Source organism: Acartia tonsa, chromosome 2, assembly GCF_053477335.1.
Source record: "Acartia tonsa isolate MP-2025a chromosome 2, ASM5347733v1, whole genome shotgun sequence".
Classification (NCBI taxonomy): Eukaryota; Metazoa; Arthropoda; class Copepoda; order Calanoida; family Acartiidae; genus Acartia; species Acartia tonsa.
Window position 1 is genome coordinate 3,505,518 of NC_137261.1, and position 12,703 is coordinate 3,518,220.

General features: G+C 32.7%; 1 protein-coding gene across 1 annotated transcript in view; it reads right to left on the minus strand.

The window, feature by feature from the left end:
- LOC145312677 (uncharacterized) overlaps positions 1–12,703 on the minus strand; it is a 42,312-nt gene that overhangs the window by 3,390 nt on the left and 26,219 nt on the right. Inside the window, exons 13-25 of the mRNA XM_080151936.1 lie at positions 11,723–11,800; positions 10,408–10,446; positions 9,924–9,986; positions 9,018–9,097; positions 8,222–8,282; positions 6,709–6,809; positions 6,211–6,333; positions 5,753–5,791; positions 5,171–5,320; positions 4,879–4,920; positions 4,647–4,713; positions 3,988–4,070; positions 532–576 (exon numbers count right to left, since the gene is read on the minus strand). Of these exons, the coding sequence (XP_080008062.1) occupies positions 532–576; positions 3,988–4,070; positions 4,647–4,713; positions 4,879–4,920; positions 5,171–5,320; positions 5,753–5,791; positions 6,211–6,333; positions 6,709–6,809; positions 8,222–8,282; positions 9,018–9,097; positions 9,924–9,986; positions 10,408–10,446; positions 11,723–11,800 (971 nt within the window). The remainder of the gene's footprint in view (positions 1–531; positions 577–3,987; positions 4,071–4,646; positions 4,714–4,878; positions 4,921–5,170; positions 5,321–5,752; positions 5,792–6,210; positions 6,334–6,708; positions 6,810–8,221; positions 8,283–9,017; positions 9,098–9,923; positions 9,987–10,407; positions 10,447–11,722; positions 11,801–12,703) is intronic.

The following is a 12,703-nucleotide window of genomic DNA, read 5'->3' on the forward strand; positions in this document are numbered from 1 at the left end:
GATACTAGGATATAACATATTTGTGCATTCTAGAGTACTACAGATGGACAGACGGACCTGATGAAGTATAGACTTCATGCTTATAGGTCAATTTACAAAGCGAAGAAACTCTTCACAAATAATTGTTCATAACTGCAGAAGAAAAAAATGCCCTATGATCAGTAAAAAAATTCTAGGATAAAATAAAACTTTTTTTTAGACAGAATAGAAACTATGAATGGTATTGTAAAAAATAAAAATATATAAAATTTTGTTTCTATTTACCTCACATCTTTTGGAAATTTGACAAAATCAGATTAATTCTTAGAAATCTGCTAAAATTGGTTGATATTATATTTAAAAAACAAAACACGTTTTCACAATAATATAGTTATTTAAAAGGATTTACATTAGGCTAAAAAAAGGCTTTTTATTGGTCCATCAGTATTAAAATTTTATTTTATTTTTACAATTTAGAACTCAACTTGGTAGGACAGACAGAGAGTCAACAAATTTTAAAATATTTGTGCTACAAAATAAGTTATACTGAACCTTGAGGAGTAAGGTTCTGATTCCCCGTTTCCTTCTGGTCTCATTCTGAAATTTTGTATCAATAGAAATTATATCTTTATTTTGTTAAAAAATTTGTATTACAAAATTGTTTTATATAAGTTTCATTCATTGGTCTTTCGTGAGGTTATATTAAAGTTTAATTAAAATAGGTTACATAACTTTGACAGATTAAAGTTTATGTTCTAACTGGCATGTATTATGTAATGAACTCCAGGTGCTATACAGATTATAGTTTATATCCCACCTAGCATGGTGTTCCTGTCCTTTATGAAGCATAGGATTATATAATGAACTCTAGATGCTATACACATTATAGTTTATATCCTACCTAGCATGGTGTTCCTGTCCTTTATGAAGCATAGGATTATATAATGAACTCCAGGAACTATACAGATTATAGTTTATATCATACCTAGCATGGTGTTCCTGTCCTTTATGAAGCATGGGATTATATAATGAACTCCAGGTGCTATACAGATTATAGTTTATATCCTACCTAGCATGGTGTTCCTGTCCTTTATGAAGCATGGGATTATATAATGAACTCCAGGTGCTATACACATTATAGTTTATATCCCACCTAGCATGGTGTTCCTGTCCTTTATGAAGCATAGGATTATATAATGAACTCTAGATGCTATACACATTATAGTTTATATCCTACCTAGCATGGTGTTCCTGTCCTTTATGAAGCATAGGATTATATAATGAACTCCAGGAACTATACAGATTATAGTTTATATCATACCTAGCATGGTGTTCCTGTCCTTTATGAAGCATGGGATTATATAATGAACTCCAGGTGCTATACAGATTATAGTTTATATCCTACCTAGCATGGTGTTCCTGTCCTTTATGAAGCATGGGATTATATAATGAACTCCAGGTGCTATACAGATTATAGTTTATATCCTACCTAGCATGGTGTTCCTGTCCTTTATGAAGCATGGGATTATATAATGAACTACAGGTGCTATACAGATTATAGTTTATATCCTACCTAGCATGGTGTTCCTGTCCTTTATGAAGCATGGGATTATATAATGAACTCCAGGTGCTATACAGATTATAGTTTATATCCTACCTAGCATGGTGTTCCTGTCCTTTATGAAGCATGGGATTATATAATGAACTACAGGTGCTATACAGATTATAGTTTATATCCCACCTAGCATGGTGTTCCTGTCCTTTATGAAGCATAGGATTATACAATGAACTCCAGGAGCTATACAGATTATAGTTTGTATCCTACCTAGCATGGTATTCCTGTCCTTTATGAAGCATAGGATTATACAATGAACTCCAGGAGCTATACAGATTATAGTTTATATCCTACCTAGCATGGTGTTCCTGTCCTTTATGAAGCATAGGATTATATAATGAACTCCAGGAACTATACAGATTATAGTTTATATCATACCTAGCATGGTGTTCCTGTCCTTTATGAAGCATGGGATTATATAATGAACTCCAGGTGCTATACAGATTATAGTTTATATCCTACCTAGCATGGTGTTCCTGTCCTTTATGAAGCATGGGATTATATAATGAACTCCAGGTGCTATACACATTATAGTTTATATCCCACCTAGCATGGTGTTCCTGTCCTTTATGAAGCATAGGATTATATAATGAACTCTAGATGCTATACACATTATAGTTTATATCCTACCTAGCATGGTGTTCCTGTCCTTTATGAAGCATAGGATTATATAATGAACTCCAGGAACTATACAGATTATAGTTTATATCATACCTAGCATGGTGTTCCTGTCCTTTATGAAGCATGGGATTATATAATGAACTCCAGGTGCTATACAGATTATAGTTTATATCCTACCTAGCATGGTGTTCCTGTCCTTTATGAAGCATGGGATTATATAATGAACTACAGGTGCTATACAGATTATAGTTTATATCCCACCTAGCATGGTGTTCCTGTCCTTTATGAAGCATAGGATTATACAATGAACTCCAGGAGCTATACAGATTATAGTTTGTATCCTACCTAGCATGGTATTCCTGTCCTTTATGAAGCATAGGATTATATAATGAACTCTAGATGCTATACACATTATAGTTTATATCCTACCTAGCATGGTGTTCCTGTCCTTTATGAAGCATAGGATTATATAATGAACTCCAGGAACTATACAGATTATAGTTTATATCATACCTAGCATGGTGTTCCTGTCCTTTATGAAGCATGGGATTATATAATGAACTCCAGGTGCTATACAGATTATAGTTTATATCCTACCTAGCATGGTGTTCCTGTCCTTTATGAAACATAGGATTATATAATAAACTCCAGGTGCTATACAGATTATAGTTTATATCCTACCTAGCATGGTGTTCCTGTCCTTTATGAAACATAGGATTATATAATGAACTTCAGGAGCTATACAGATTATAGTTTATATCCTACCTAGCATGGTGTTCCTGTCCTTTATGAAGCATAGGATTATATAATGAACTCCAGGAACTATACAGATTATAGTTTATATCCTACCTAGCATGGTGTTCCTGTCCTTTATAAAGCATAGGATTATATAATAAACTCCAGGTGCTATACAGATTATAGTTTATATCATACCTAGCATGGTGTTTCTGTCCTTTATGAAGCATAGGATTATATAATGAACTCCAGGAGCTATACAGATTATAGTTTATATCCTACCTAGCATGGTGTTCCTGTCCATTATGAAGCATAGGATTATATAATGAACTCTAGATGCTATACACATTATAGTTTATATCCTACCTAGCATGGTGTTCCTGTCCTTTATGAAGCATGGGATTATATAATGAACTCCAGGTGCTATACAGATTATAGTTTATATCCTACCTAGCATGGTGTTCCTGTCCTTTATGAAGCATGGGATTATATAATGAACTCCAGGAGCTATACACATTATAGTTTATATCCTACCTAGCATGGTGTTCCTGTCCTTTATGAAGCATGGGATTATATAATGAACTCCAGGTGCTATACAGATTATAGTTTATATCCTACCTAGCATGGTGTTCCTGTCCTTTATGAAACATAGGATTATATAATAAACTCCAGGTGCTATACAGATTATAGTTTATATCCTACCTAGCATGGTGTTCCTGTCCTTTATGAAACATAGGATTATATAATGAACTTCAGGAGCTATACAGATTATATTTTATATCCTACCTAGCATGGTGCTCCTGTCCTTTATAAAGCATAGGATTATATAATAAACTCCAGGAGCTATACAGATTATAGTTTTATCCTACCTAGCATAGTGTTCCTGTCCTTTATGAAGCATAGGATTATATAATGAACTCCAGTAGCTATACAGATTATAGTTTATATCCTACCTAGCATGGTGTTCCTGTTCTTTATAAAGCATAGGATTATATAATGAACTCCAGGAGCTATACAGATTATAGTTTATATCCTACCTAGCATGGTGTTCCTGTCCTTTATGAAGCATAGGATTATATAATGAACTCCAGGAGCTTGATAGGTTGTTCTTTTCACCGTCCTAGATAGAGTGTTTGGTTAGGTTTAAATATATATCAATAGTTTCTAAATATTTTGGTAAAACTACATTGTTAGAAGCAATAAAAAGAAGTAAAAGAATTTTACAGACACCATTAAACCAAATCTTGTATTTAGAAACACTTGATCTTTGTTGTAAAAGATAAATTGTCTAATTTACTTAACTAAATAAATACATTTGAATAAATTGTAAAGAATAATTTACTTAAAAAATGCACTGCAATAACGAAAGAAGGTTTCTCAAAAAATAAATGCTTCAAAATCCAGTTAGTTTTTTCTTGATGGTTGAAGGTTGGCCCATAAATACACTATCCCAAATTAAATATATGGATATAATATAGGAAGCATCGTGTTGAGTGTAGAAATAAATAAATTATTACTTGGATGTTGCGCCAAATTATCATGCACTCCAATAAAGTGGTACTCGCAGCTGGCTACAATAACGATACCCCCTGTACCCCATCATCTCCACTCGATGAATGAACTGGCCAATAAACGAGGTCTATATTACGACAAATTTTTTCCCCGACAATATATCCTCTTATTCTATTTCTAGTACCTGTGATTGTTGAGAAACCAGAGAGGTCTGCGAGGAGAAAAATGTTTTGATTCCTTTACTTGGATATCTAGAATTATATTTTATTTTCAATGGAGTCAATCAATGCCAAATCAAATTATTCTGAACAATAAAATTCTATATAAACAAAGTAAACATTTTTAACCAGTAAAAAATTCATTTACAACATTAGAAAGATTGTTTTTAATTCAAGAAAATGGAAAAAAAATCTTACTTTTTCTGGTGGATAGAGGCTGATGGAGATAGCCCAGCACTACTGAAAATACAATGTAATATATGTTTGAGTGTATTTACTTTATAAAAAAAACTAGCGGTAACGCCCCAAGAGGCATATAAAACTTTTTTTTCGTTTTATCGTGGGAGATAGAGGGTACCTTTCACCCCCCAAAAATATAAACCTCTCTGAACCCAAGAAAAGCTTCCCTATCGGTCCAGCAGTTAGTGAGATCCTTCAGTACAAAACCACAGTTAGACATCCTGTTACTTTTATATAAGGATATATATACCTGGCTTCTATGGTTGATGGTGTAGAATTTGGTCCTTCCGCAGAAGCTGCTCGGGATATTTGACCGCTTCTGTCAGCCGCAGACGGCGGTCTGAAGACCTCTGACTGATTGGAGCGGGTACTAGCACGGGAGTCAAACAAACGGCTGTATCTAAATTGATGGTATAACAAAAATTAAACAAAGTCGATAAAACCAAAATTTTAAAAGTTTTAAAACTAATAAATTGTACCTAATTTCTTACCAATAAATAAGGGATTGGGGGTGTCTACTATCCCAGCAGGGCCAATACCCCTCACAATATGAAATACCCTTGCCTAATGTAATAAGACGTCAATGGGTGGGATAGAGGAGTGTTTACCCTCCTCAAACTTTAAGACCCCTCATTTTACTTCCTCAAACATTTAAACAATACATTAGAATACCCTCCTCAAACCTTTAAAACAACTCATTTCAATTCCCTCAAAAAAAGCTATATCCCCCTTTTTTCATTTTATTTTAAACTAAGGAGAGGGGGAAGGGGATCTGTGCTCGTTTAGGCTTTTTAAGGAAAACCACAGAATAATCATAAAGTAATTTTAATACCTGGGATGATCCAGTGGTTGTGGGCTGGCGTGGGATAATCTGAAATTTAATTAAATTTAAAAAAAAGAATTTACAACAAAAACAAGGATGATAACATCTAAAAGTAGCAAATGGACAAACGGACAATGAAAGTCATAAAGTAGACATACAGCTGTCATAAAAAGTAAAGAAAAGTGAAAACGATTTAGTCAAAAAAAAAACACACAAATCCCTTATAAAAAAATAAGTAATTTTGTCTTATCGATCATGACAGACAGACAGACAGACGGATCAAACAAATTATACAATGAATTTGTTTTGGTAAAGGGAACCTTAACCAAGTATTTCAGCTGTCTATCTTAAAGGTGTGTTAGAACTTAATAAGCATAATATGATTTTTTTTGTATAAACAAAGGATGTAAATGGACGTACAGACTGATCCTAATCATAGAGAAGCCCTGCTTTTATAACTACTCCACCTTGAATCACAACTGGAGAGGGTGGATACAGATGGTTTGGGCTCCAGGAACAGGCGGCCAATGTCAGGTATGGGCTGTGGGGTTTGTGCACCAGAATCAGGTAACAAATTGTACGAGGCAAAACTGAAAACAAGGACAATAACTTTTGCAGCAATTACAAGTACAGCGTAGTTTATAAATGTATGTCAGAAGTGAGGGGAATGACTGTACCCATTAATAGGCGGAATGAATTAGGGAATTATAGTAAGGGTCATCCAATTAAAGGGTAAGCTTTCTGGTATACGCCTATCCCATAACTTTTTTCATTATACTAATCGTATTACTTTCCATAGGGGGTCACACATTTTTTATTCAAAATGATTATTTGGATCTAGTGCAGTTCACGGTAAAATTTTCCTGGTAACGATTATCTTCAAAATTATATAAAATTTATCAAGGAATATTTTACTGTGAACTGTACAAGATTTGATCATTTAAATGTTGATTCAAGATAATTACCTTGAATTTGAATAGCTAGACGAAAGTGAGTTGTTTTGAGACAGTGGTAACGGAGTTCTGTTAAACACCCTTGAAAAGAATCCTGATCCCTCTCGCGGTACCTAAATGAACGAATGTCAGACAACAATTAGAGTTTCTTAGAACCAAAATAAGAAAAAAGAAAATATCATGGGTTAGAATTTGTACATATTTTGGTACAAAATGGTTTTATTTTTTCATTTCGTTCATATATAATAAGTAAGTTATAAATAATTGAATTTCATAGAGCAAATCAATCTTACAGGAAATTATATTGTAAACTTTCATTGCTTTCCTCTTGAAATAGAATGTGAAAAAACATAAACAAAAATATTTACAAAAAACCGTTATTCTGATAATGTTTTGACTATAGCTTTTTATGTTACTAGCGGATACGCCCCTAGAGGCCTCTAGTGGCATATAAATGTTTTTTTTTTATTTTGAATATCTAATTTGAGAAATAATTTGTCTATGGTCAATCAGCTGTTAAATTCATGTTTCTACGCAGCACCACTACGCTACGTAGAGACATTCATACGCTAGCGACACTATGCGACAGGAATATTTTATTTTTTTTCGATTTTATTGTGATTTCTCTTAGGAGGGTGGTGGTACCCTCCCCCAAAATAGTTATAAACCTTCCCAGGACCTATGAGAATCTACCCTGTTAAGGAGAACCCGATCGGTTCAGCAGTTAGCGAGATCCTTCGGTACAGACACGCAGATACACAGACACACAGATACACAGACACACAGATACACAGATACACAGACACACAGATACACAGACACAAAGATACACAGACACACAGATACACAGACACACAGATACACAGATACACAGACACACAGATACACAGACACACAGATACACAGATACACAGACACACAGATACACAGACACACAGATACACAGACACACAGATACACAGACACACAGATACACAGATACACAGACACACAGACACACAGATACTCAGACACACAGATACACAGACACACAGATACACAGACACACAAACAAACATTCTGTTACTTTAGTATAAGGATAGGTGACTTTCGTCATTAATATTACTTAGTTAAAATTTCATTATTAATTGCACTATTTTATAATTAAATTCTAACGTTAATTAACTTAATATTACACATGTGATAATAAAATTAACTTGGTATTCATAGAATGGTTTAATTAGAAAAAGAATTAGATAAAATTGAGACATTGTTATTTTAATGAGATGTATCTCATATTACTCTAGGAATAATAAGGTTAAAATTAGCATGCATAACTTAATCTCACAATTATTTTCTTCTGCTAATTATTTCTTTACATTTTTACATTTTTTCCTATTGATATGTTTCTAGTCCTTATGAGGGCTCTTCTAATTATTACTTGCGCTAACCTAAACTAAAATGCTATATGCAATATTAATAGGATTGTTAGGTTCTTAAAATAAGCAATTATTGTTTAATATTTTTTCCACAAAATTGTACTTACAGTTAATGAAGGATTGTTTGATCTTCCTATTGAGCTAACTCCAGAAAATGTTTGGCTTTCACTGAAACAAATAATAGTTCTTGATCTCATTGTATTTCTTCGGAAATGAAAATGAAAAATGTAAGATTAAAACCAGTTTACTTAACCCCGAAGGGCCGAAGGACCTAGTTTACAAAACTGGTACTAATCTTATCATAAAAGTCATAAAATTAATAGCAGTTTTGTTATTCTGGGACTTTTAAAGAAATTAGAAAATAAGAAGAAAAAATTGACACCATGGAAACTGTCCCAATTTTGTATAACTTTTGCGGAACATGTTCCAGTTACGTCATATTTTTCTTTCCCGAAAAAGGGAAGGGGGAAAGAAAAAAAAGGGAAGGGGGGAAGAAAAAAGAGATGGGAGAAAAGGGGGTTTTCCCCATCTCTTTTGAAGAGATTTTCTTCCCCCCTTCCCTTTTTCGGGAAAGAAAAATATGACGTAACTGGAACATGTTCCGCAAAAGTTATACAAAATTGGGACAGTTTCCAAGGTGTCGAAAAATTTGAGATACATAAAATTTTATTCGGACATACCCACTTACATCCTAATATTTTTGCATATAGTCATGGTAGCATGGGTATTTTAGAAAAAAATCTGGGATATACACGCACGATTAGACAGACACATTTTTTGGAGACCACTGTTTTTTGTAGGTCATTGGGGCCATATATTTCATTGGTTATTGAAGTAAAAACAAAAAAAAGAACAGTAAATAAACTAAAATTATGATTCTCACTACTTCTGATAACACAGTACCTGTTGCTAGAGTCTAGTTCACAGTCAGGGGTATTGGCTCCAGATACAGATATAGCAGGGTAAATATACTTCTCTTTCTCCTACAACATTAACAGTTAATAATCAAATATGGAAGATTTTAAGAACGATAAATAAGAAAACAGTGCAGCATCTAGTCTCTGACGCTTTTTTGTTCACTCTGTTGATGACATTATGATAGATAAAGAAAACTTTTATATAAGATAAAATGAATGCCTCTGCAGATTAAATAAAATTCTAAAAATAAAACAATGTCTTTGATAATGATATCAAAAGATTTATTTTCAATTAAAGTTTGCTTCCTTTTTCTTCCAATAACAATATAACATATTTTCTTCATTATTAGAGTAGTGTATATGTCTGATAAGATATTGTGAATGGATCGACCTATTGTTCAACACTTTTTATTAGTCTACAGCAGGTTTAAGGTTATTTGCACTCCTTTTCCCCCGCAGCAAAACCTGTGAAAGATGTGACCCAATAAAAAAATTACTATCCTCTAAAATTTAGGTCTCCATACAACTAAAAGTAAATGAGGGAATATCAAACCACCCTAATACTTGTGTCGAAAATATTCCTTCCTGTTTTTTTATCATCCTTATATAATAAAGTAACAGGATCTCTATGTTACATTCGGCACACGCTCTACTGTAAATTGAGCTTCTCATAGGTCATAGGAAAAGTTTATAACTATGTTAGGGTAGGGTACCACCACCGTCACAAGATAAATCAACATTAGAAAATTATCCTTTCCTAATATTTACTGGGCATATAAAAAGTAATATGTTACTACTTAGCTTTGCACACACACACACACACAACCATATGAGAGACTATGCAAGGAATGGACACATGTGTTCTTGTTTTAAATAAAATTGTTGTACATACCGATCTAAGATGTTTTTGGTCTTGGCTATTATAGGACGGTGGCCTTCTACACGATCCTGGCATCTAAATTTGAAACAGTAAGATATTATACAGTAAAAATTTTTATTAGGAAACTCTAATATAAATAAATTGTTGTTTATTTTAGGTAAATGGTAAATCACCGAATATAATATTTCGTTAGATAGGACATTAAAGTTAAAAAAATTTATATTTTTTAGCACTTCTGAAAACCATCCTTAAACAATTCAAAGTTACTCTTTATATAAAAGTTTAAAGATGCGTGTCTGTCTGTTTGTGTGCTGAAGTATCTCGCTAAACGCTTAAATGATATGGATCTCCTTTACAGTATAGCTTGTCATAGGTTCTTTTGGGGTAGGGTAACTCAACCTTCAAAAGAGAGTTTGCCCATAGAAAGAGAGGGGGGGGGGGGGAGTGCCCCTCTTAATCTTAATACGTGGTTAAATTTTAAAACGGAATCTATTACCTCATTCTCATAAGCTAAATCCTCCATACTTGGAAATTCCTAAATAAGAAAGAAACAATGACAATAATATTCATATATAGCGAAGCAATAACATTTACACTAAAATGAAAACGATAAATTGCACGTCCTTCGTCTGAGAAGTCCTAACTGTGAATGGCAATGAGTTTCGTCTGTTTATAGACTAAGCAGTATGTAATATTTTTTGCGTCTTTTTTTATGACACGGTATCGGGCCGAGATTCGAAACTATCACCTCCCCGACGCGACGAGCGGATGATTAATTACAATTTAATCTATATGATTTATCTTGACAAAGCCCATATTATCCTGTTGTGACGTCATAAATTTCGGGATAGGAGAAGGGAATGGGTTTCTCCTTTCCCTTTCCCGAAATTTATGACTTCATAACAGGATAAAATGGGCTTTGTGATTTATCTTTAATGGTGAGTAATAATCAGATTTAATTTGTGATAGACCAACATTACATACGTCCTCTTAAGGATTAAACTTAGTTAAAAAGTAGTTGCGCCACTGACACCAACAAAAGATGAAAAGTAATTTTATTACAAAGAAATATTTTTATTTGATACGCCTCAAATCTATTACACAAAGAAAGAACAATAAGATTCCTATTCTTTTTATATTTAGAAAATATTTGATATTTCTGTTTAAAGTGGATCAAAATATTTGTTCTTTTTATAGAATTCTTATCTTATGATAGTATAATATTATAGTTAGATAAGAACAAAACAAGGACGACAACTTCCAAAAGAATCATGAACGTACAAACAGATAAATTGCATAATAGAGTAGATGTTCAGAAATCATTGAAAATAACGGGAGGATAAAGAAAAAATAATAATATATCTATAAACGTGTTTTCGCTACTAAAAAAGAAAATATTACATAATTAGAAAAATATTTAAAAAAAATAAAATGAACGAGGTCGGAATCCGGATAATTAATTAGGGTATTTTGACTTTAAGTTAGCGTTAAACACTTTCTTATTAATAAGTAAAAATACGCGTTGTCATTTAATGCATTTTAGACTTAAGAAGAGCATTTGATATTATATCTGATATATTTTTATTTAGTGATAATCTACGTATTAAGGCCACTCAAGTGCTTCTATCAAGCGATTGGGAGAGAGGAGATTGGGGGGTGGTAAAATAAGTTCTCCCTCTCCCCTCCACAAAATGGGTGATTTTTTTCCCATATTGGGTGTGTATAGTAATTTATTATCCATTGTCTTATCAATTAAGGTATGTGGAAAAAATAAGACAAATAAGTGAAAAATTATATGAATATATACTTACTTGAAGTGTGGGGTCAGCTTGGTGGGCTAGGGCTCTTATCATAGTGTAGTTGGGTACTATTCTTAGTGGGTACACATCCTAGGATATGGATAATTAATATGAATAATAATTTAGAGATAGAGCTCTTATCATAGTGTAGTTGGGTACTATTCTTAGTGGGTACACATCCTAGGATATGGATAATTAATTAGAATAATAATTTAGAGATAGTGTTCTTATCATAGTGTAGTTGGGTACTATTCTTAGTGGGTACACATCCTAGGATATGGATAATTAATATGAATAATAATTTAGAGATAGAGCTCTTATCATAGTGTAGTTGGGTACTATTCTTAGTGGGTACACATCCTAGGATATGGATAATTAATATGAATAATAATTTAGAGATAGAGCTCTTATCATAGTGTAGTTGGGTACTATTCTTAATGGGTACACATCCTAGGATATGGATAATTAATATGAATAATAATTTAGAGATAGAGCTCTTATCATAGAGTAGTTGGGTACTATTCTTAGTGGGTACACATCCTAGGATATGGATAAATAATATGAATAATAATTTAGAGATAGGGCTCCTATCATAGTGTAGTTTGGTACTATTCTTAGTGGGTACACATCCTAGGATATGGATAATTAATTAGAATAATAATTTAGAGATAGAGCTCTTATTATAGTGTAGTTGGGTACTATTCTTAGTGGGTACACATCCTAGGATATGGACAATTAATATGAATAATAATTTAGAGATAGAGCTCTTATCATAGTGTAGTTGGGTACTATTCTTAGTGGATACACATCCTTATGGAGCTACTTATGGATATTGTTATTCTTGTTTTTAATTTTGATTCATAAAACTTGTTTGAAACAAGATTTAAAATTAAGTTTTTTAATAAAAAGAGTTATTAATATAAAATTTTATAGTAGGGAATTTTCTATTGTAGAGATTAATTCTTTGTAAAATCTTTTTTAAATTTGCAAAGT